Source organism: Plecotus auritus (assembly GCF_963455305.1).
Source record: "Plecotus auritus genome assembly, chromosome: 7".
Classification (NCBI taxonomy): domain Eukaryota; kingdom Metazoa; phylum Chordata; class Mammalia; order Chiroptera; family Vespertilionidae; genus Plecotus; species Plecotus auritus.
The window spans coordinates 56,129,582-56,155,340 of NC_137774.1; the positions used below are offsets into that span (position 1 = coordinate 56,129,582).

Sequence of the window (25,759 nt, forward strand, 5' to 3'; positions counted from 1 at the left end):
GGGCAGGAGGGTGGCAAGTTTCCCGTTTCCCATGTTGCCACTAGTTTACTTGGTTTTGGTTCTTCCAGGAAGAGCTCGCTGACAGTGAGGGCCATGGACTTGGTCACCTCTATGGCCGCCCTGTCCCTGCTGTTTGGCTGCGTGGGCATCTTCAGCCTCTTCTTCAAGCTGCTGCAGTGCATGCGGATGAAGGCCTACCTCCAGGACGCCGTGGTGGTCATCACGGGCGCGACCTCGGGCCTGGGGCGAGGTGGGTCCCGGGGGCAGTGCTGTCAGGCGTGGAAGGTGGCCTGGCTGGAGGAGCCGCTCAGTGCCATGGGGACACAGCGCTGATGTCAGTAGGTGGAGCCACTGGAGACTTGGGAACAAGGTCTGTCCCTGTGCTCAGTCCAGTTCCTAAAAGCAAGAGCTTAAGTGCAAGAGACTTCAGCCTCTGCATGGGGGCAAAGGCTCAGGAGGAAGACCGTGGCCCCCTGGAAGCGCATGTCCACCCAGCGGGCAGCCTTGCTCAGTTCCATGGTGGTTGAAATAGGGCTTTTTATGTAAAGGCTCCCGATTTTCAAATATGGACAATTCAGGCCCTCTGTGAGGGCCACACAGAGCACCCCTGGTTTATAGCCTTTTTGTTGTTGTGAATCCTCATCTGAGGGTATTTTTTTCCATTGATTTTAGAGAGAGTAGAAGGGAGAGAGAAATAGTGAAACGTCGATATGAGAGAGACACATCGGTTGGTTGCGTCCCACACTGGGGCCAGGGATTGAACCTGCAACCCAGGTATGTGCCCTTGACTGGGAATTGAACCCATGACCCTTTGGTGCTCAGGCCAACTCTATAACCACTGAGCACGCTGGCCAGGACTCTGCATCTTTTCTTGCCTGGGCCGTGCTGCAGCTGTACCCGGACACAGCTTGGCAGGGCTGGAACCAGGATGCGTGATGCCTCAGCTCCCCAGTTTCTTCTAGTCCCTTCTAGTTCAGTGAGCACCTGAGCTGCTGGGTCCATCAGTCGCTGCCTCACCTCCCAGCAGATGAGTTTGTAGAGCTGTCATTAGTTCCCTTCCAAACATGTGAAGGGGGCAATATATGTCACCCCTAATTCATGCCCACCCTGCATATATTCATGTAGAGATAGTGAGACAGCCTTTCCTGAGTCCCAGCTCACGCTGCTCGCATTCTGCCCCTTTGACACGGTAGGGACAGGATTCCACGTATCTCTGTCCCTCCAGCCAGGGAAATAGGCCCAGATCATTTTGAATTAAAGTTACTTTAGAAACAGCTGGGGCAAGAATGACAGGCCACTCCGACCCTCCTTCATTCCCTTGAAAGCAGGAACTGCATCTCCCAGGTGATGTGAAACTGTGTTTGGGGCCAGGTGGGCACTGGAAATATTGGGGACACTTTGTAAAGTATATGATGGTCTAACCACTGGGCTGTGCACTGAAACCAATGCAAACATTATGGAGTGTAGGCTGAAACTGAAAAAGTTTCAGAAAGGCATCCTCCCTGCACCAGGAGGCAGAGGCCTTCTTGTCACCAGAGGTGGTGAGTTCAAGGACGAGAAGGCTTTCTGAGCAAACCTGTGAATTCTTCACTGATTTACTACTCACAGCACAAACTCCTTGGTCTTGTCAGTTCTTCACAGATTTATTGTGTTTGTTTTTGTCTAAAAGATATAAAAGCTGCCTGCATTGTTCACATCTTAGAGCTTCATATTTGGGGGAGGCTCCCGTACATACATTACATTTTTTCCCTGTACCCTGTCTTACTTCAAGTTAATTACAAGACCAGCCATAGAGCCGGGAGGGGCAGGAGGGAAGCACTCCTTGCAGAGAGTGTACAAAGGGCCCCCAGCTCGTGCGTGAGCCTGGCCCTCGTTCTCAGCACCTCACACACATCGCATCACACAGCACGTCGGCCACACTCGCGCTCAGGTCCATGCAGGCTCACCATTGCTGCCTCTTCAGTTGGCGATAGTACAGCCGGCACTGATGGGCATCTTCCCCGGGCAAGGCTCTGGCAGGTGCTGAACAGACAGATGGGAGAGGATCCTGTCCCTCAGGAGGGAGAGAGGCAGGGACTTGCTCAGGACATTGCCATTCCAGGCGGGGATAATCGCAGCCAGGCCTGGGAGCGGGAGGGTATGTGCGAGAGCGCTGGCTGTGCTTTCTGTCCTGGATCCGTGCAGCCGAGTCAGGGAGGTCTGACCAGCCCTAGCACTTCTAGCCTGAAAGGGTGAAGCCGAGATTTAAACCACATCTATGACTTCAGAACTCAGTCTTGTCTGACCTGAGGGGGACATGGCTCAGGAAAAGGGAGGGAGGGCAGCGGGGAGGGCACTGCAGGCCAGGCCCGAAGCTGGGCAGCACAGTGTGTGGGGCTGTGAGCTCTGGTGCTGCAGGAACAGGGGAGCAGGTGGGCCCATCTGAAGGGTGAGTGGCTGTGGGGCCAGAGGAGGGGGAAGCTGTGGGTGAGATCCCTCCAGGTGCCTGTGGTGCGGGCAAGTCTCTCCTGGGGACCCTGGCCTGTCCTTAGATCCGCAGACCTGCACAGGGCCAGTTGCCTCCAGCCCCTGGGCCAGCCGGTCCTCTGACCTCCCTCAGCACTATATATAGGCCAGTCAGCAGCTGCTTCTCTTAATCCCAGAGAGAAGCCCTCCTTCCGAGAGTCCTCGAGCATGTGAGAGTCGGGTGGCGGGGGAGGTGTGGAGTTGCAGGTGCTCCAGTTCTCATTGTTCTACACTTCCTCTTCCGGACACCACACCGTGAAGGGAGTAGAAAATGCTGCTGGCATTCTGCCCCTTTAACATGGTAGGGACAGGACTCCCTGTATCTCTGTCCCTCCAGCCAGGGGAAATAGGCCCGGGTCAGGCCTGGCCGGTGTCACTAAGTGGTTAGGGCATTGGCTCACACACCGAAGGGTTGCGGGTTTGATTCAGTCAAGAGCGCGTGCCTGGGTTGCGGGTTCATCCCCATCCCTGGTGGGGTCAGTGCAGGAGGCAACCAATTGATGTGTCTCTCTCACATCAGTGTTTCTCTCCCCCGCACCCCCTTGCCACTCTCTTAAAATCAACGGGAAAAATATCCTCGGGTGAGGATTAACAACAACAAAATAGGAACAAAGTCTTAACCAGGCATTGCAGCCGCTGTGAGGAGGGCTGCAGCCCTGCCAGTGGCTCTGCCCGTGTTAGCCGCTCTGCGGGCTGCGCTACGGCTGGGCAGTCTTTAGCTCTGCATCTCTCCCATTTGTGTAGTGAAGTTACACAGGTGTCCTTGTACCATAGCAGGGCTGCTGTCCAGAGGAGCAGCATGTTCTGGAGGCCACTCTGCCAGCCTGAGCCCTGAAGCAGCGAGCTGCCTTCTCGATCTGCAAGCCAGGAGGGCGCCTGTAGCCTAGATACATAGACCTGAGACTCCTTTTCCCCTCGACCCCCCCCCCCCTCCTTCCTGGGGCAGCTCTTTCAAACATGAAGATGGAGCCCTTCCGGCTGTATCTGCCTCCCTATCACTCCCTATGCGGTTTTAATGTCTTCCTGCTCTGCTAGGAAGCAAAGCTTACGAGAGCGCCAGGGGCCATTGTCCGGATCCTCACCCAGCAGGTGCCTCCCTCCCCCTCTGGCTCTGCGTGTCCGTTCCCGTGCCTGTGCCCTAGTGCCCACTGTGTGGGCCAGGGCAGGGCCAGAGGGGGTGAGGAAGCCAGCAGGACTGGAAGTTCCTCATCTTGGGAATGGTTTGCTAAACTGGGGAGCAGTCCTGGCCGTTCCCATGCCTGTGCCCTAGTGCCCACTGTGTGGGCCAGGGCAGGGCCAGAGGGGGTGAGGAAGCCAGCAGGACTGGAAGTTCCTCATCTTGGGAATGGTTTGCTAAACTGGGGAGCAGTCCTGGCCTCAGGAATGCTGCCTCTCCACCCCCTTGGCCTTGCTGCCTGGTGAGAACAGCAATGTGAGATGGGCTGTGGCTCTGGCCAGACCTCCCAGGGGCAGGCTGGGCAGGGCAGGCCGAGAGAGCTGCAGGCCGGGCAGGGGCAGGCCGGGCAGGGGCAGGCTGGGCAGGGGCAGGCTGGGCCGGGCAGGCCAGGTGGGGCAGGCTGAGAGGGCTCTGGATCTGTGCCCTTTGTCAGGATGAGCCAGTGAACAACCAGCTGGAGCTTCGCCTGAGAATATACTGATTTAGTCACTTAGCACCTCCATCCCTGCTACTCCACCTGGGCTGTGCAGGAGGTGCAGGCCTGGGTTTGGCAAAGTAAACGCTGAAGAAGTGACAGGAGGTGCTGCAGGGCATAAAGGAAGGCTTTGCTCCAGGGCGGTCCAGAGGTCAGCCTTCCTCTTCCCAAGGGTCTTGGCATTTCTTTTCCAGGGTTTGAAGCCTTTTAGCTGTCAGCAGGGCTTCTCTTTGGGATTAAGAGAAGGGCTGTCAGACCAGTGACCCTGCTTCACTCGGAGAAGAAGTGACAGCCTGACCCTCACCCTCTCTGAGCGCCCCCGTCCCCGGCTGTGAGCAGAGGGCAGAGGACACCACTGGGCTGCCCACCTCTGAGCTCTCCCTGACCGCACTCAGCCAGGGCGGAGGGAGGGCCTGTGCAAACTGCACAGGCGGGCGGGCGGGTGCTGAGGGAGGCAGACTTAGGATGCCGTGAGGACAGGCAGAGGTGCCTCCTAAACCCTGGCCTTGCAGGCTTCACCAGCAGTCTGGTTTACTAGTAGAGCGTTTAAAAAGGCAGCTGCGGTCCTAACTGGTTTGGCTCAGTGGATAGAGCGTCGGCCTGTGGACTGAAGGGTTGGTCCCAGGTTCGATTCCTGTCAGGGGCATGTACCTTGGTTGCAGGCACATCCCCAGTAGGGGGCATGCGGGAGGCAGTTGATCAGTGTTTCTCATTGATGTTTCTAACTCTCCATCCCTCTCTTTTCCTCTCTGTGAAAAATCAATAAAATATATTAAAAAAAGAAAAAGGTGGCTGAGGAATACAAAGCAATACTCATGCAGTACTTTCTAAGGAGTGTTTGTACCCAATCTACTTCAACTCACTCAGTTCCAGGGCTGTTTCTGTCTGTGTCTTCCATGTGAGGAAAGTGAGACACACAGAGCTTATAGCTAATCCAGGGCCACAGAACCAGTGTTGGAAGTCAGGTGAACACAGGAGGTCAAACCCGTCCTCTGGAGCCCTGGCTGGTACTAGTTTCTATAAGCTGCTCGTCTTCAGGGCCCTGAGCAGGTAGTTAGAGTGTGTTTGGGGCAGGCCTCACCCTCTGCCTCCCTCCTCCTCTGCAGGTGGCCTGGGGGGGCCTGCCCTCCTCTTTGACTCAGGGGAGTATGTGGGACCCCTGCTGGGCCAGTCCACACCAGAGCTCGGAGGAGACAAGTCGAAGCTCCTGCCTGGCAGGGAGCTGTGTGGACATGGCATAGCTGCCTGGAGCCCGCACAGCTGGTGAGGAGCCTGGCTGCAGAGGGCGAGAAGGACGCCAGCCTGAGGGAGCTGCTTCCTGCTGCCACGGCCCTGGCACCCACAACCCGCCCTCCCACGTCCTGGCCATTCAGCTCGTGAGCTGTCCTGAGCCTCCTGATGAACCCCCTTGGCTTTGCCCCCGTGGGAGCCATGCCTCTTGCACCAAAAGGATGTGACTAGCAGAGGTGCCCACTTCGCTCTGGCTGTGCCTCCATCATCTTAGGGGTGTCCTCACCATTGTCACCTGGAAGAGTAGTGGGCGCGGTGCAGTCCGGGCCTGTCCAGTCTCCTTCCTTCCCCGAGGAGGAGCCTTTAACATGCAGCCCCTTCCTGCCATGGCTACTGTAGGCTCTCCAGGCTTCAGCTCTCTCCAGCTGTACCCTTTCCCACCTAGCAGTGGAGGGACTCCCCACTGTCTGCCTCCATCCTGCCCCTCAGGGGCTCCGTGTGCTCTGCACCCCAGCACCCCTGCCCCCCATCCTCTCCCCACCCCGGCCCCTCTGCTCCCCCAGCCCCCTCTGCCACCCTGCCCCCTGCCAACTTTGCTCCCCCTGCGCCCTCTGCTCCCCTGGCCCCTTGCTCCCCCGGCCCCCTCTGCTGGTCCTGCCCCTCTGCCCCCATGTCCCCTCTACTCCCCCTGCCCCCTCTGCTCCCCCTGCCCTCTCTGTTCTCCCTGCTCCCTCTGCCCCCTGTTGGGTGACCAAGGAGGAAAGCAGGAGGCCAGAATGATGAGGGATTACAAATTTATTCGATAGTCCGCACACCAGATGGAATGGAATGTGTTCTCAGCAAGTGAAGTGTGGTCTCAGCAAAAGGGAATGTCCATAGTGAAATGGCCTGAAGGTCAGTTCCCGGGGGAGAGGGTTTTGATTCAGTTATTTGATCAGACTTAACACTCCAGCCTTTTTGTTTTATGGAATAGGGACGAAGGTCGTGTCTTCTGTATTTACTTTCTGCTGAGGCGGGGACGTGGAGATCCCAGGGGAATGGACTTTGATAGTAGTAGGCTGGACGAGGGAGGGTTGCAGCAGCATGATTTCCCCAAGAGACTGGTTGGTGAAGGCTTGAGAGCATCCTGTTGAGTGACTTGGGAGGTAAAAGCTGGTCCTGAGGCTGCCGCAGTGTCACTTGTCTGGTTTTGCTGCTTTTCTGGGCCTGGAGCTGAAATACAACTGAGGCCTAGATGTTGTCTTTAGGGAGGAAAAGATCAGGGGTCTAAGATGCCTCACTAGTGATATGAAAGGGGAGGATAGGTTACCCTGGGAGTGAGGTTCTTGTTTTCCCAGTTTTGCCCCTTGCTGGGCATCCTCAGGTTTCTTGCAGGTCCTGTGACAGGGTTTCAAAATAGGTAGAGCAGTGGTTAAGCTCCCTATGGCAGTTCCAACCCCTGCTGTGATGCCGAGGGTTATGAGGAGAGGGATTATCTGGACTCCTCTTTTGTGTCGGCTATGATGGGTTACGGGGGCAGGTAAAGACTGATTATTGGGGGCCACATCTACATTGGGTGAGAGACGAGAGTACAGGTTCCTGTCCAGTTGGTGGGGAGGCAGATGTATGTGTTCTCCCCACAGAGGAAGAAGAATCCCTGATCATGCCAACGAGCTATAAGGGGTAGGGAGAAGAGGTGACTAAAGGGTATGAGGTTCCCTTTCCTAGTTCTACGCTTCAAACCGAGAGGGTCGTCGCCATGGCGCTACCAATAAGGGTGACAGATGAGTGGTTGAGATTCCATTGCAGTGAAAGTGGGAGGGAACGCTAGGATGGGCTGTTTTCCAAGGGAAAAGCGAAAGGGAAGGAAAGGAGCAGTTGAAGTCTTGGGCCTGGATGGTTGGATAAGAAGTAAAACAGACCGGCTGTAGGAAATAACCACTGGCTTCCGGGGAGACCTGGTAGTCAACCCACTGGGACCAATGGCCGTTTGGTAGTTCTAGGTTAACTGTGGTGTTGCCAGCTGATGATGGGAGGTGGCCTGTTATACTGCCCTGTGACCTTGTAAAGCATAAAGGAGCTTGGATGATTAGTGGGGTGTGTAGCGTGTTAGGACCTGTGACGGGAGGGAAGAAGGAGCTACCTTAGTATGAGATTGAATATAATAACAGAAAAGAAGGGAGGCTTGATTAGCCTGGGCTGTGGGATAATTAACTAGAAATGTGTCTGCCTTTTTGAGAATTATAGTTTCCTTTCCCTTTTTATAAGCCGGAGTGTTTTTTTTTTCTGATTCCATCTCTTGATTGGTATAGGGATGGTGGTATACGCTGAAGAGGAGAGGGAAAGGCAGAGCCAGCAGTCCCTGGCTAAGGAAGGAATGAGCAAGGATAAATGTTTGAGATGAGCGGAGGTGGGAAAGTTCCTTATGGGAATAGGAGAGGAGGGCTAGGATAGGATGAGAAAGAGAGCTAATCCCCACTTCCAGGCAGGGATGGTCCCAAGGAGGGGAAAGAGTATGTTCAGGATCTAGAAAGAAGGAAATCTCGCCCCATGGGTAATCCAAGTCCCTTTGTAGAAGGCAGTCCCATGAAAAGGTGAGAATCCTGATGCAAAGGGAGAGGGGGCAGTAGCTAGGACTGGGAGGATTTGTACCAGGAGAGGAGGTGGGCTTTCAGGGAAGTCAGGGTTATTAGGGTACATAGGGAGCACCTGCAGGAGTGCTCACTCATTCACCCTCTTCTGGGATGTGGGTAAGGCGGAGTCTGGGGGGCCCCAATCTGGTGGCTGTAATCTTAGGGGACTCCAGCTCATGTAATGGGGGTGTTCCTGAGATGGGTTTTAACCTGGAAAGGTGGAACCATGGGGTATGCCCTGATAGTTTAGCTGCAATTGGGGCGGTTAAGAGTACCTGATAAGGGCCTTGCCTTCAGGGCTGTAAATTATTGGTGGATTTCCTTTAGGAGGAGTAGGGGGACGTCTCCTGTAAAAGGTCGAGGGAGGACCTGATCAGCATGTTCTTCAGTAATTGAATGATGAGGTTTAAGATGGGGACACAGTCTTCTGGAGGGGTCTCTGTGGAAGGGAAGTTTCCTAATAAGAAGGGTCTTCCATACATGAGTTCAAAGGGACTAAGAAGGGAGGATACATGGGGGATTGCCCTGATGTGCATAAGGGCTAGAGGTAGGAGAGTAGTTTAAGGTTCTTAGTTTTGAGAGTTAATTTAGTTAGGTGAGACTTAATTAAGAATTTGCCTTTTCTACCTTGCCTGAAGATTGGAGCTGGTGGGGGATGTAAGTCCCACTGGATGTTGAGAGTGGAGGAGACCTGTTGAGTCATTTGAGATCTGAAAGCAGGTCCATTTTCTGATTGTAATGAGGTGGGTCAGACGTAGTGGGGAATGGCCTCTACCAGCCTGAGACAGTATCTGTGAGGGTTAAGAGATATTTGTGTGTTTTTTTAATAGGGGGCATGTGAGTGAGGTCAATCTGCCAGTCTTGTCCAGGGACTTGGCCCCTTGCCTGATGAGTGGGGAAAGAAGGAGGTCTAATCTCACCTGTCCTTGGGGACATACTGAGTAACAAGTAGAACAGGTTTTGGTAATATCTTGCAGTAGGGAGGCTACGCTAGGACATGTGATGAGGGGTTTTGGAGTTGTAAATGTATCCTATACGTAGGGAATTATGAATAGGCTGTAAGATATCGCAGGCCTGTCCCTGGGGAAGGATATATTTTCCCTGAAATTTTAACCATGGATCTTCCTGAGTGACCCCAAGAGCTACTAGGGACTGAAGTTCCTCTGGAGTGTATTAGGGCGTTATATGGGGTAGAGCTAAGAATTGGGGAGACTGAGGCTTCCTCTGAGCCACTGTCTTGGCCTCCTGGTCTGCTTTGTTTTTTCCCTTTACTATGAGATAATTCCTGACTCGGAGTCCTTTGCAGTGTATGACTTTAAAGAAGGCTAGAAAAGGGGAGAGAAGTTCCTAAATACCAAGCAGGAACACCTGTGAGGCTTTCAATGCTAGTGGTAAGGACTGTGAATGACCGGTGCAAATAAAGAAAGTCTAGGCTCAGATATAAGGACTTAAGCAACAAGAGAGAGCCTGCGTGGGGCTACGTTAGCTTGCTAGGAGAGAAGGGGTCCCTTCGGAAGTCAGGGGTGATCAGGTTGTGTTGTCCTGACTCACTGGACAACACAAAACTTCTACCCATTCACCAAATAACCAGCTGTAGTCCAAAACTACACAACCAGCATTTACATTTATGAACACACTTTTTTTTTCCACAGCAGTATTTTCAATAGGGAAAAATTGAGATAACTCAAATGTCCCTCAACATTAGAGAGTATAAAATAAATCATGGTATATAAATACAATAAAATAAAACAGACATGTAAAATATACTAGTAACAGCTTTTGAAACAACCTGAATCAATCTCACAAATTTCATAATAATAAACATAATAATAAAATAAAGAAGAGGTACAAAATAACGTGCATACGTGTATTTAAAATTAATGCCTGCCACTTATTTTTAAATGGTTCAGCAAATAAAAAATATATCCATATCCACCTATTCAGATACAAACAAACGTGGCAAACTGTTAACAAATATGAATCTAGGTAGGAGTATACTAAAGTTCATTGTATTATTTTGCTACTTTTCTTTAGGTTTGATATTTTTCATAATAAAAAGAAAAAAAGTTCAAATATCGGATAAAGCTAATTTATATCGTTTAGGAGTAGTTCTTCATCTGGGATGTATGAGTTTTCTTTATAAGTATTAACTAAACTATACATATATATTTTATGCAGTTTTTTATATGTATATTTTATAAAAGAAAGAAGGTTAAAATGTGATGATATATTTTTAAAAACTGCTACATACTTGTTAAACATTATTATTTAAAAAAATTAACTTTTTGTTTTATAAAGCAACCAAACATTAAGTAAGGGGGCTTTTGTTTATGAGTCATTTACTTGAGATAAATTTATCAAAAGGTACATACATATCTGAGGACCAATTTTTGAGGCTAGCAGTAATGTCATATGATTTTTTTTCCCATGAGATAGTTCTTACAAAACCATCAATTCTGAATCTTGTTTACTTTGATATTCTTCTAAATGCTCATTTGGCAGATCTTCTAGCACCGTGGTCAGCAAACTGCGGCTCATGGGCCACATGCGGCTCTATGGCCCCTTGAGTGTGGCTCTTCCACAAAATACCACGGCCTGGGCGAGTCTATTTTGAAGAAGTGGCGTTAGAAGAAGTTTAAGTTTAAAAAATTTGGCTCTCAAAAGAAATTTCAATCGTTGTACTCTTGATATTTGGCTCTGTTGACTAATGAGTTTGCTGACCACTGTTCTAGCATATGCTATTTGGAAATTTATTTTAAGAAAACTGCATAAGTTTTATAATTGTTCAAATACCATACACAATTTATATTGTCCATGTATAAATGTTATTGTTTTCTATAGGTTATTCTAAATTCTTATTAGGATTTCACAGTATTTTTCTGTAAAACCCTCAAAGTCTAAAGTTGTTCAGAATTTTATGTTTTCACACTGACTTTTAATATATTAATCTATTTGATTGTCATCTTCTGAGTCATCTAAATCAATATCAAAATCTAAATCATCACTTTCTTCTTTATTTCTTCTGCAGTTTCTTCTACAACTGGAATGTGGATTATTGAAAAGTTTTCTGTCTTTTCTGGTTCTTAATTAAACTAAGTAACAATGTCTTCTTTCTTTCCACATTTTGCGCAAACTTCAAGTTCACAGGCACATGGTCTACACATTATGTGAAAAGAATCTTTCACGGTCTTTTGTAAACATTTAACACCTTTTTTAGGCTTTGACAATAGTTTGTATTTGCTGTATTTTACACGCCGTTCAAAAACTTCTTTACAACGCTGACATACTCCATCATGAAGTTTTGTATAAATTTTCTTGGTCTGAACACTTATCAAACTTGTCATTTTTGAAGCTAAACATATTTTGATGTCTCTGAGGCCTGGAATGGGTCATGTTCCCTCTCTGGGAGCTCATCACCGAAACCACAATCACCAAACGCTGGGATAAGGAAGATTCCTATGAACACACTTTAAATACAATCTTACTTTCAAGAAAATATACATTCAACAAAGTACAAGAGACCTTCTGTAATAAAAACTAAGAGCGGGCAAATTAAAACGTGTCTAGCAATCAATGTTTCAGTATTTTATGCTACTGTAAATTATTTAGATGTTTATCATTTAACCCAGCAATACTCCCAAGTCTTTAAGTTAATAAAGACTTTGGAAAATTATGTATAGGCATATGAGGCTGGAGAAAAGAACTGGGGGAGGAGAGAGCAGGCCCAGCAGCCTGTTCCCAGGCCTCTAGCAGCTTAGATTTAAAACTGCCACATTTTTCCTTAGAGAGAACATGATAAGGTTTGGGTGATAATGAGTTCAGCTTCTGATAATAGCTGGACTGTTCAGTAAGCATGTGCAGTAAAGAAAGTTGTTCTTTGGGAAGGGTGGAGTGATGGGGTGAGAAGGCGCTGAGGTGAGAGCAGTTTTCAGAGCATTAAAGGGATGAGAATGTTGGCCTTGGGATCTGAAGGCTCAATGAGGGGTACCTTCGGCATGTCATGACATAGAGGAGCTTTATGAGAAGACTAAAATTGTGAACCCAGAGGTGAGAGTACCCAGTGAGCCTGAGAAAGGAGAAAATTTCTTGTTCAGAGAAGGGGACAGTCATGGAGGAGATAAGGAGATAAGGTGTTTACAGTCCAAGGAATGGCTCCGCCTTGTGGGGTCAGAGAGTGAACTGAGGTGGGTGACTGAGGTTTGGGACACTGGGCTCTATGAGGGGGTGCGTGGTAGCCCTGGTCAGGCACTGAGGTAGAACAAGAAAGGAGTGCATAAAGGGGATGTCTAGCCGAAACCGGTTTGGCTCAGTGGATAGAGCGTCGGCCTGCGGACTGAAAGGTCCCGGGTTCGATTCCGGTCAAGGGCATGTACCTTGGTTGTGGGCACAACCTCAGTGGGGGGTGTGCAGGAGGCAGCTGATCGATGTTTCTCTCTCATTGATGTTTCTAGCTCTCTATCCCTCTCCCTTCCTCTCTGTGAAATACCAATAAAATATATTTTAAAATAAATAAATAAAGGGGGTGTCTAGTAAGATGCAGTGTAGAGGTGAGGTGGCTAAGTCCCAGGGGGTCTGGAAGCTCCAAACTGGATCCAGAGGTTGGCCTCGCTGCATTGGCTGAGGTCTGACACGGAGGGGCCAAACTACAGTCTAATTTCCAGTGGCCTTCCCTTCCGCACCTTGGGCAGGGCCCATGCAGGGGTCTCGGGTTTGAGCAGGACTTGGCTCAGTGTCCTTCCTTGCTGCATTTGAAGCATGGGCCCGGAGGAAGCTTAGCCCCTGACTTAACCACAGTTGGAGGACTGGCACTTCGTTTGGGGTTCATGAGAGTGGTGGGTAGGAGCTGGAAGGCCTCCTTCTGGGTCTCAGCCTTGGCCTGATCTCAGTTGAGTTTTTGGACTTGGGTCTCTTTGTCTCTATTATTAAAGACCTTAAAGGCCAGGTTAATGAGGTCTTTTTGAGGGGTTTGTGGACTTGTGTCTATTTTTTGAAGTTTTTGGCATATATCAGGAGCTGATCCTATATAATAAAAGCCTAATACGCAAATTGTCCCCTCTACCGGGAGTTGGACCACTCACTATGATGTGTGCTGATCACCAGGGGGCAGCGCAGAACATGGTGGGCATTGGCCACGTGGTGCTGGCAGCAGGTGGCAGTGGAGGTGCTGCTGGCCCCGATGGGCCCTGACAAGAGCGGGGCCACAGTGGGATGGTGGAGCAGGTGAGTGGGCGGCTCCAGGCCAAGGCAGGGGCGAGTGGGGCCAGAGGCAGTGGTGGCAGGGCCCGATGACTCAGGCGGAGGGGGCATATGTGGAGGCCCGGGGGCCCAGGTGCTGCCCAGGGCCCAGAGGCCAGCTGGGACCTGCCCTTCCATGCCAGACGCTTGCGCTTCGATTGCCGGCCGGGTTCCCTCTGGGAAGTGGGGTCTAAGGTGGTAAATTTGTGCAAGGCCTCCGTGAGGCAGGAGAGGAGGAGAGCTGGGTTTTCGTCAGGGCCCTGAGTGATTTCATTAAGTTTGTCATAATTGACCACAAAGCCCTCAGTTCCTGCTGCCTCCCTTGGTTAGAATGGGCGTGGGAATAGAAGAGGCTGTTGAGGGTGGTCTTTGGGTGGCCCGAGAGCGAGTGTTAGGTGGGAAAAGGCTGCTTTGGAGCTTGAGTTCTTGGGATTTGGGCTCTCAGGGGCTGGGGAGAAGGTGGCTGCTGGTTAGGAAGGTCTGGGTTTTGAGATCTACTGCAAGTGAGGGAGGGGATGTGTAAGGGGGTGGAGGTTGGTGGTCTATGGGGTAAAAAGTAGATTTAGAATCAGAAGTGTTAGGGGTAAGATGTTTTGTGTGGAGAGAGATCTGATGGGTAGAGCAGGACTGAGAGAGGATTGGGATTGAAGGGTGAAAAAGTCCTGGACGTGGGGAATCTCTGACCATTTTCTATTGCGGTGACAGCAATTATCCAAATTGTACAATGTGTTAAAATTGCAAGTCCTGTTTTCAGGCCATTGAGACTTATAATCTAGTTTATGTTGTGGCCAGACAGTGTTACAAAACGAAGTGAGGTGCTTGGGCATGATCTCCCCTGTGAGTGAGCAGAAGGAGTGTGGCGTGGTCCACAAGAGAGGAAGGGTGAGTGACAGACCACAAATCCAAAGGGGACTGTTTAGGGCAGGTGTCCCCACTGCTAAACAAATCGCCACAAGAAATGAGAGGTGACCCTCCGGACTGGACGTCCCCCATCCAGAAGGACCCAAAGCCAAACGGCTGAGGAGTCTTGTGACCTAGCACTAGGACTTTTGAGATGAGAGACTTTCCAGAAGTCAGTGAGAGGGATTGGGCAGAGGACTCCAGACGAGGGAAATTGTGGAACGTCACTCACCTAGAGAAGATTAGCTGGTGTGGGATGGAGGGTCAGCAACTCAGGAGAGATTCTCCCTTTGCTCCCCCTGCCCCCTTTGCTCCCCTTGCCCCCTCTGCTCCCCCTGCCCCCTCTGCTCTCCCTGCCCCCTCTGCTCGCCCCACGCCTGCTGCTCCCCCAACCCACTCTGCTCCCCTGCTCCCCCTGCCCCCTCTGCTCGCCCCACGCCCGCTGCTCCCCCAACCCACTCTGCTCCCCTGCTCCCCCTGTCCCCTCTGCTCCCCCAACCCACTCTGCTCCCCTGTTCCCCCTGTCCCCTCTGCTCCCCTTGCTCCCTCTTCTCCCCACTGTCCCCTCTGCTCTCCCTGCCCCCTCTGCTCCCCCTGTCCCCTCTGCTCCCCCTGCTCTCCCTGCCCCCTCTGCTCGCCCCACGCCCGCTGCTCCCCCAACCCACTCTGCTCCCCTGCTCCCCCTGTCCCCTCTGCTCCCCCAACCCACTCTGCTCCCCTGCTCCCCCTGTCCCCTCTGCTCCCCCAACCCACTCTGCTCCCCTGCTCCCCTGTCCCCTCTGCTCCCCCAACCCACTCTGCTCCCCTGCTCCCCGTCCCCTCTGCTGCCCTTGCTCCCTCTTCTCCCCCTGCTCCCTCTGTCCCCTCTGCTCTCCCTGCCCCCTCTGCTCGCCCCATGCCCGCTGCTCCCCCAACCCACTCTGCTCCCCCTGCTCCCTCTGTTCCCCCTGCCCCCTCTGCTCTCCCTGCCCCTGTTGTAAATAAGCTGCCAGGCAGCACGGGAAAATAATCAGCCGGGCACTTAGAGGAGTCAGAGGAGGAGCCTTTAATGCAGAATTGCAGGTGCACTGGTGTGGTGACTCGGGAATCAGCCTCCAAAGCCTGAGTGATGAATATGGAGGAAGCCTTCCTTTTATCCCCTTAGTTTCTTTGTCCCCCAAATATGGACTAGGCTTCCATACTTTTTGCGAGCTTTGCAGCCTGCCTTGGGTTGGGATGGGGAAAGTGAGGTTACACCCTAAGGCCTGGCCTGGCTGGTGACAGTGCTGACAACCCCCTCTGGGAGTTGTATATGGTTCATGGTTTATGGCCTCTAAAATGGGAGTATTCTGGGAAACAGGTTCTTCGAGGCAGGACAGGCATCACAGATAAGAATGGAACTAATTATCTACTAGCAAGAATATGCGTCAGAATACTGGTTACTGGCACAGATTCAGATTGCCAGTCCCCCTATTGTCTTATATTCCCCTTCACCCCCTGCCCTCTCTGTTCTCGCTGCCCCCTTTGCTCCCCCTGCCCCATCTGCTCCCCTTGTCCCCTCTGCCTTATCCAGAAAAGAGCCCCTCAGGCCCCCCAGCCCCTCTCAACAGAGCCCTGTGTCCCTGTGTTTCCACAGACCCTCGTGAGTGCCCCTGGTAGATATGTATCTGTTGCATTAAAATGACTTAGGCAGCACTTGGGTTGTGCTAGAACGTAGGCCTAGACCAGCACAGCACAGTAGCTTGCACTGCCTGATTGACCTTGCTGAGCTTCCTCGGTTGTGAACATGGGGGTGAGCTCACAGGTTATTCAGAGCTAAAGACATGATGCGAAGTTCTGAGCACAGCACCTATCAAGTCTGTCAGCCAGGCTGGCCTCCCCTCGCCCTGAGATGCCTGTCCAGCCCCAGATGCGAGCTCTCTGGGACTCCTTCATCACTGGACCCCTGTTCCTGGCTCCATGCCGGGCCTGTGACTGGGGCTAGTACATATATGTTCTATGCATGTAGAAACGATACAGATTATGGAACATGGGGTAACTGGGGAGGCAGGCACTGAATTGTCTCAGACATCAGGTTCTCTTCTCCTTCCAGAATGCGCCAAGGTCTTCCATGCCGTGGGCTCGAAGCTGGTGCTCTGCGGCCGGAACAGAGAGGCCCTGGAGCAGCTCGCCAAAGAACTCGCCGCTTCTCAGGCCTCCGAGGTGAGCCCACGGTCGCGTCTTCTGGGGCGAAGGCTCAGTCCGTCCTCTGCTGAGATAGTGGCCCCTGTACAGGCCGCCACAGCAGCTGCTCCGCAGCCGGCGAGTCAGGGCTGCCATGGTCAGACCCACTACCGCCTATTAGCACTGCTCCCTCCCCTTCACCCGGCTGGCACCTGCCCGGCTCTTCTGTTGGGCGGGACAAGGGCAGGTTAGTGATGACTTTTAAAATTTTAATTATGGAAAAATAGATATAACACAGTGTTTATCAGTTTACCCATTTGTACCACTCGATGGCATTAAATACACTCACAATGTATGTAATTATCACCACTGTCTCTACCCAAACCCGTTGCATCATCCCTGACAAAATTTGTACCCATTAAACATGAATTCATTCTTACCCCTCTCCCCAGCCCCTGGAAACCTCTATTCTACTTTCTGTCTCTGAATCTGCCTGTTCTAGATACCTCATGTAAGTACTAAGCATAATGTTTTAAAAGTTCATCCATATTGTAGCATGTATCAAAACTTCATCCTTTTGCCCTGGTCTGTGTGGCTCAGTTGGTTGGACATTGTCCCATGCACCATAAGGTTGCCTGTTTGCTTCCCAGTCAGGGCACATACCTGGGTTGCGGGCTCAGTCCCTGATAGAGGGGAGGCAGCCGATCAGTTTCATTCTCACATTGATGTTTCTCTCTCTCCCTTTCCCTTCCTCTGTCTCTAAAAATCAATTAAAATATTTTTAAAAATTTCATCACTTTTTATGGCAGAAAAATATTCTATTTTATGTGTACACCACATTTTGTTTATCCATTTATTTGTTGATGGACACTATAGTTGTTTACTTGTTGGCTATTGTGAATGCTACTGTGAACATTGGTGTGCATCTATCTGTTTGAGTCCCGCTTTCGATTTTTTTTGGATATACCAGGTGTACCGGTTAATAATGCCGATTTTTTTCAATAGATGGAGTTACACATATGTTGTTATATATGCGATTTGATATGTATGCTGTTTTGTTGTATTGACAGCAAGCTTCAAAACTTCATATGTCAAATTTGCTGAAGGTATTAGCATCATAGATATTTTTTACGCTTAAAAATGTTGAAGTTCGTGCCAAAAAAAGAGCGTTTGCGGGAAGTTTTAATTCATTACTTTATTTTGAAGAAAAAGTTACCGTATACTTCGGGAAGCTTGTGGTGAACATGCTCCATCTCAAGATACTTGTGAACGCTGGTTTAAACGCTTTAAAAGTGATGATTTCGATGTGAAAGACAAAGAGTGTCCAGGTCAACCGAAAAAGTTTGAAGACCAACAATTACAAGCATTATTGGATGAAGATGCATGTTAAACTCAAAAACAACTTTCAGAAAGATTAAACGTTGCTCAGCAAACAATTTCCGATCATTTACAAGCAATGGGAAAGATTTTAAAGGAAGGAAAATGGGTACTACATCAACTGAACAAAACTCAAATGGAAAACCGAAAAGTCATCAGCAAAATGTTGCTTCAGTGGCATGAAAGAAAGTCTTTTTTGCATCAAATTGTGACTGGAGATGAAAAGTGGATTTATCTTGAGAATCCCAAATGCACAAAATCATGGGTTGATCCAGGTCAACCATCAACATCTACTGCAAGGCCAAATCGCTTCGGAAAGAAGACAATGCTCTGCGTTGGTGGGATCAGGAAGGTGTGGTATATTATGAGCTTCTAAAGCCAGGTGAAACTGTTAATACTGATCGCTCCTGACAACAAATAATCAATTTGAACCATGCTTTGATCGTGAAACGACCAGAATGTGCCAGAAGACATGGCAAAGTAATTTTGCTTCATGATGATGCACCATCACACACTTCAAAACCAGTTAAAGGCACGTTAAAAGATCTTGCCTGGGAAGTATTAACCCACCCGCCATATTCACCAGACCTTGCTCCTTCAGATTACCACTTGTTCCGATCGATGGCACATGCACTTTCTGAGCAGCCCTTCAAAATGTCCAAAGAAGTGGAAAATGGGGTTTTTGAATGGTTTACCTCAAAACAAGAAAAGTTCTATTGGGACAGTATCCACAAATTACCTGAAAGATGGGGGAAATGTGTAGCTAGCGATGGACATTACTTTGAATAAAGCACTTTTGATGTTTCTCTTGAAATTATCGTGTTTTCTTTGATTATAAAATCCACATTATTAACTGGTAAAAGGTCAATCCGCATTATTAACCGGTACACCTGGTATACCTAAGAGTGGGAATGTGTGGATATAGTAGTTTTCTATTTAATCTTTTGAGGAACTGCCAAACTATTTCCACAGCGGCTATACCATTTTTTTTTAAATATATTTTATTGATTTTTTACAGAGAGGAAGGGAGAGGGACAGAGAGCCAGAAACATCGATGAGAGAGAAACATCGATCAGCTGCCTCCTGCACACCCCCCACTGGGGACGTGCCCGCAACCAAGGTACACGCCCCTGACCGGAATCGAACCTGGGACCCTTCAGTCCGCAGGCCGACGCTCCATCCACCGAGCCAAACCGGTTTTGGCGGCTATACCATTTTATATTCCTACCAGCAATGCACAAGTTCCAAATTTCTTCACATACTTGCCAACACTTGTTATTTTCTGTTGTTTTTTAAAATTATACTTATCCAAGAGGTATGACCAACTTAATTTTTTTGGTACTCTTTTAAATTTTATTTTTCAATTACAGTTTACATTCAGTATTATTTTGTATTAATTTCAGGTGTACAACATAGTGGATAGACAATCATATACTTTACAAAGTGTCCCCCAATATTTCCAGGGCCCACCTGGCACCACACACTTAGTACAGTGTTATTGACTATATTTCCCATGCTGTGCTTTACAACCCATGATGACAGTCATGTAACTACCAATTTGTACTTCTTTTACACCCAGTCCCCCAACCCACCTCCTTACTGGTAACCTGTCTCAGTCTGTTTCAATTTTGTTTATTTTATTTTTAGATTCTATATATAAGTGAACTCATATGGTATTTGCCTTTCTCTGATTGACTTATTTTACTTAATCCTCTAGATCAGTGGTTCTCAACCTTCCTAATGCCGCGACCCTTTAATACAGTTCCTCATGTTGTGGTGACCCCCAACCATAAAATTATTTTCGTTGCTACTTCATAACTGTAATTTTGCTACTGTTATGAATCGTAATGTAAATATCTGTGTTTTCCGATGGTCTTAGGCTCTACAGCAGCAGTTCTCAACCTGTGGGTCGCGACCCACAGGTTGAGAACCGCTAGCAGGGTCACCTAAGACCATCGGAAAACACAGATATTTACATTACGATTCATAACAGTAGCAAAATTACAGTTATGAAGTAGCAACGAAAATAATTTTATGGTTGGGGGTCACCACAACATGAGGAACTGTATTAGAGGGTCGCGGCATTAGAAAGGTTGAGAACCACTGCTCTAGATCCATCCATAGTGTTGCAAATGGTAAGATTTCAAACATTGATTGGTTGCCTTCCATACATGCCCCTACTGGGGATATACCAGGGATGGAACCCACACTGAGGCATGTGCCCTGACTGGGAATTGACCTTCGACCTTGCGGTATAGGGCCAATGCTCACTCAGCGAGCCACACCAGCCAGGGCAGTGCCACAGCGTATTTATTCACCATCTATTGGTGGGCACTTGGGTTATTTCCATATCTTGGCTATTGTAAATACACAGGGTGGGCATACTTTATTTTTTATATTCATAATTTTTTAATTTTAATTTTTATTTAATTTATTGGGGTGACATTGGTTAATAAAATTATTTAAGTTTCAGATGTGCAATTCTATATCCATCATCTGTATATTGTATTGTGTGTTTAAAGCCCCAAGTCAAGTCTGCTTCCATCATCATGTATACCTTCTTCTACCTCCCCAACCCAGTTCCCTTCTGGTAATCACTATACTGTTGTCTGTGTCTTGAGTTTTGTGGGTTTTTTTGCTTAATCCCTTACCTTTTTCCCCCTTGTCCCTCTGACAGCTTTCAGTCTGTTCTCTATCTCTGAGTCTGTTTCTATTTCGCTTGTTAGTTTATTTTGTTCATTAGATTCCACATATGAATGAAATCATATGGTATTTGTCTTTCTTTCACTGGCTTATTTCACTTAGCATAATGCTCTCCAGGTCCCTCCATGCAGTCACAAAAGATAACATTTCCTTCTTTTTTTATAGCCACACTTGTGGCCCGGTGCACGAAATTCGTACACGGTGGGGCGGGGGATCCCTCAGCCTGGCCTGCACCCTTTCCAATCTGGGACCCCTCGGGGGATGTCCGAATGACAGTTTTGGCGCAATCCTGGCAGGCGGACATCCCTCTCATAATCCGGGACTGCTGGCTCCTAACCGCTCGCCTGCCTGCCTGATTGGCCCTAACCACTCTGCCTGCCGGCCTGCTCGCCCCCAACTGCCCCCCCCAGCCTGATCACCCCCAACGGCCCCCCCCCCCCACTGGCCTGATCACCCACAACTGCCATCCCATCCTGGCCTGATCACCCACAACTGCCCTCCCCTCTTGGCCCCTAACTGCCTCTACCTCGGCCCCGCCACCATGGCTTTGTCCAGAAGAACGTCTGGAAGGTCTCCTTGAAGGTCTCCCAGTCTAATTAGCATATTACCCTTTTATTAGTATAGATAGAGGCCTGGTGCACGGATGGGGGCCGGCTGGTTTGTCCTGAAGGGTGTCCCGGATCAGGGTGGGGGTTCCCTTGGGGGGCGGGGCAGCCTGGGCAAGGGGCTGGGACAGTTTGCAGGCCAGCCACGTCCCCATGGGGTGAGGGTCCCCACGGGGGGTGTGTGGCCAGCCTGGGTAAGGGACTGAGGGCCATTTTCAGGCTGACCACACCCCCTTCAGGGTGAGGGTCCCTGCTGGGGGGCCTGGACAGCCTGGTTGAGGTGCTGATGGCTGTTTGCAGGCTGGCCACGCTCCCCCAGCGGGGACCCTCACCCAGATGGTGGCGTAGCCAGCTTGGGTGAGGGGCTGAGGGCCATTTGCAGGCCCCTCCCTCAGCGGCCAGCCCGGGCGACCCAAGCCTCCTGCGCTCTCCGGCCTGCTCCATGGCTGCCGTCCAAAGGCCTCTCCTTCGGTGGCCGGCCCAGGTGGGCGGGAAGCTTGGCTTCCTCCATTGCTGATGGCAACCCAAGCCTCCTGCCCTTTCCAGCTGGCTCCATGGCCGCCGCCATCTTTGTCCCACTAATTTGCATTTTCCCTCCTGATTGGCTGTGGGCGTTGCAGAGTGATGGTCAATTACCATATTACTCTTTTATTAGTTAGGATAGTATTCCTTTGTGTAAATGTACCACAGCTGTTTTATCCACTCATCTACTGATGGGCACTTGGGCTACTTCTAAATCTTGGCTATTGTAAATAGTGCTGCTATGAACATAGGGGTGCATACATTCTTTCTGATTGGTGTTTTGGGATCCTTAGGATATATTCCTAGAAGTGAAGAAATCACTGGGTCATAAGGCAGTTCCAGTTTTAATTTTCTGAGGAAACTTCATACTGTTTTCCACAGTAGCTGCACCAGCCTGCATTCCCACCAGCAGTACACTAGGGTTCCCTTTTCTCCACATCCTCACCAATACTTGTTTGTTGTTTCATTGATGATAGCCATTCTGACATGTGTGAGGTGATATCTCGTTGTGGTTTTAGTTTGCATCTCTCTGATCAGTGATGTTGAGCATCTTACTAGAGGCCTGGTGCATGAACTTGTGCACCAGTGGGGTCCCTGGGCCTGGCCTGCGGGATCAAGTCGAAACAGGCTCTCGACATCCCTTGAGGGGTCCTGGATTGCAGGAGGGCACAGGCCAGGCCAAGGGACCCCACTGGTGCACGATCAGGGCCGGGGAGGGACATGGGAGGTTGGCCAGCCATGGAGGGACCGCGGGAGGGCGCCAGCGCGTGTCTGGCCCATCTCGCTTGGTCCCAATTGGCTGGACCCCAGCAGCAAGCTAACCTGCCAGTTGGAGTATCTGCCTCCTGGTGGTCAGTGCACATCATAGCAACTGGTCAACCGGTTGACTGTCTGCCCCCTGGTGGTCAGTGCATGTCATAGCGAGCTGTTGAACAGCCTTAGCATATCATTAGCATATTACACTTTGATTTGTTGAATGGCCAACCAGTAGATGGACAATTAGCATATTAGGCACTTATTAGATAGGATAGGATAGGCCGTCTGTATGTCTTTTTTGGAGAAGTGTCTATTCAGGTCCTTTGTCAATTTATTAATTGTTTTTATGGTGTTGAGTTTTATAAGTTCTTTATAAACTTTGGATATTAACCCCTTATCAGATGTATCATTGGCGAATAAGTTCTCCCATTCAGTGGCATGTCTTTTCATTTTGTTCATAGTTTCTTTTCCTGTGCCAGAACTTTTTAGTTTGATGTTGTCCCATTTGTTTATTTACTTGTTTTTGTTTCCCTTGCCTGAGGAGACATATCAGAAAAAATATTGTACAAGAAATGTCTCAGATTTTGCTGCCTATGTTTTCTTCTAGGATTTTTATAGTTTTGAATCTAACATTTAAACACAAAAAAGAAAACTACAGACCACTATCTCTGATGAATACAGATGCAAAAATCCTGAATAAAATAGTAGCAAATTGAATACAAAAATACATCACGATCAAGTGAGGTTCATCCCAGGGGCACAAGGATGATTCAACATATGCAAATCAATTAGTGAATTACACCACATTAACGAAAGAAAGGATAAAAATCATATGATCTTATCAATAGAAGCAGAAAAGCATTTGATAAGATACAACATCCATTTGTGAATAAAACAATAAAATAGGAATAGAAGGAAAGTACCTCAACTTAATAAAGTCCATATATGACAGACCCTCAGCCAATATTATACTCAGTGGTGAAAAACTGAAAACTTTCCCTCTAAGATCAGGAACAAGACAAGGATGCCCACTCTCACCACTATTATTCAGTGTAGTGCTGGAAGTCCTAGCCAGAGCAAAAAGGCAAGAAAAAGTAATAAAAAGCATTCGAAGAAATAAAAGTAACACTTTTTGCAGATGACATGATTCTGTATATAGAAAACTCTAAAGACTCCACCAAAAAACTATCAGAGACAATAAACAAATATAGTCAAGTTACAGGATACAAAATCAATGTACAAAAATCCATTGCTTTCCTGTATACTAACAATGAAACTTCAGAAAAAGAAATGAAAAAAAAATTCATTTTTCAGTTGCAACCAAAAGAATAAAATACCTAGGAATAAACTTAACAAAGGATGTAAAAGACCTATATACTGAAAATTACAAAGCATTATTAAGAGAAATTGAAAAAGACACAACAAAATGGAAAACTATCCCATGTTTATGGATTGGAAGAATCAACATAGTTAAAATGGCCCTATTACCCAAAGCAATATATAGATTTAATGCAAACCCCAGCAAAATCCCAATGTCATTTTTAAAAGAAATACAACAAAAAAAAATCAGATTTGTATGGAACTACAAAAGACCCTGAATAGACAAAGCAATCCTAAGGGGGGGGGAAAAAAAAGAACAAAACCAGCGGTATCACACTACCTGACTTGAAATTATACTACAGAGCTATAATAATTAAAATAGCTTGGTAATGGCAGAGAAATAGACATACGGATCAATGTAACAGAATAGAGAGCCCGGCTATAAACCACATGTATACGGACAGATAATCTTTGACAAAAGGAGTCAGAAATACACAATGGAGTAAAGATAGTCTTTTTTGGAAAGCCACATGCAAAAGAATGAAACTACATTACAGTTTGTCTCATGTACAAAAATTAATTCAAAATGGATCAAAGACCTAAATATACTAGTAAGATATGAAACAATACATTACATAGGTGAAAACATAGGTATTAAACTTATAGACCTTGTTTGTAAAGAATATTTTATGAACTTGACCCCAAAGGCAAGGGAAGTAAAGGCAAAAATAAAAGAATGGGACTACATCAAACTAAAAAGTTTCTGCAGCCCAGCTGGTATGGCTCAGTGGTTGAGTGTCAACTATGAACTAAGGAGGTCACAGTTGGATTCCTGGTCAAGGGCACATGCCTAGGTTGTGGGCTTGATCCCCAATAGGGGGAGTGCAAGAGGCAGTCGATCAATGATTCTCTCTCATCATTGATGTTTCTATTTCTCTCTCCCTCTCCTTCCTTTCTGAAATCAATAAAAAATATATATATTTTTTAAAAAGCTTCTGCACAGCTAAAGAAACCAACAGCAAAACAAAGAGCCAGCTGACCGAATGGGAGATATTTGCAAACAGTAGCTCCAACAAGGGTTTCATTTCCAAAATACATAAAGAACTCATAAAACTCAACACCAAACAAACAGACAGCCCAATCAAAAATTGGCAGATGACCTGAAAATACATCTCTCCCAAGAAGACATACAAACAGCCAATAGATATATGAAAAGATGTTCAACCTCACTGGCAATTAGGGAAATGCAAATCAAAACTACAGTGAGATGCCACCTCACACCTGCTAGAGTGCCCTTATCAACAAGACAAGCAATAACAAGTGTTGGAGAGGCTGTGGAAAAAAAGGGAACCCTCATTCACTGCTGGTGGGAATGTAGATGGTACCAATATGGAAAGCAGTCTGGAGATTCCTCAAATAATTAAGAATAGAGCTACCATACGACCCAGCAATCCTTCTCCTGGGTATATACCTGAAAAACGGAAACATTTGTTGGCAAAGATATAGGCACCCCTAGGTTCATTGCAGCATTAGTCATAGTGGCCAAGACCCGGAGACAACCAGTGTCCTTTGGTGGAGGGCTGGATAAAGAAGCTGTGGTCCATATACACAATGGAGTACTACTCAGCCATAAGAAAAGACAAAATACTGCCATTTGCAGCAACATGGATGGACCTTGAGAACATTATGCTGAGCGAAACAAGTCAGTCAGAACAAGCTAAGAACCATATGATCTCATTCATATGTGGGATATAAAACTGAAACTTATGAACACAAACAGCAGTGTGGTGGTTGGCAGAGGGAAGGGGTGGGGCGTTGGAGGGTGAAGGATTTGACTGTAGGTGGTGGGCACAGAGTATCTTGTATCACCTGAAACCTGTATGATCCTACTACCCAATGTCACCCCAATACATTTAATAAAAACACATATAAAAATAGCATTTAAGTCTTTAATCCATTTTGAATTTGTGTATGGTGTAATAAGGTGGTCAGCCAAATTCAGGATCGACAATGACAGATGGAAACACTGTGTGATTGGCGCTAACAAGAGCTTTATATATATAGATAAACTTGCTTAATTAGACCTTCTTTCTGATGTAGCTACACTTTTTCCAGCCCAGAAGCACCCCAACTTCTCTTTCACATAATTGTCAGCAACACAGCAGTAAATATCAACACGAGCAGATTATTATTGTAGATC

The 25,759-nt window shown here is 48.2% G+C and overlaps 1 protein-coding gene and 1 pseudogene across 4 annotated transcripts in view; one reads left to right on the forward strand and one right to left on the reverse strand.

Annotated features, from left to right (window-relative positions):
- Positions 1-25,759, forward strand: part of DHRS7B (dehydrogenase/reductase 7B) — an 82,038-nt gene that overhangs the window by 40,573 nt on the left and 15,706 nt on the right. For all 3 annotated transcript variants that reach the window (XM_080682848.1, XM_080682849.1, XM_080682847.1), the window contains 2 exons: positions 69-250; positions 16,206-16,315. In XM_080682848.1, the coding sequence (XP_080538974.1) occupies positions 69-250; positions 16,206-16,315 (292 nt within the window). The remainder of the gene's footprint in view (positions 1-68; positions 251-16,205; positions 16,316-25,759) is intronic.
- LOC308255439 (uncharacterized protein C9orf85 homolog) lies at positions 10,943-11,413 on the reverse strand (annotated as a pseudogene). The gene has a single exon. The product of its transcript is annotated as an uncharacterized protein C9orf85 homolog (transcript).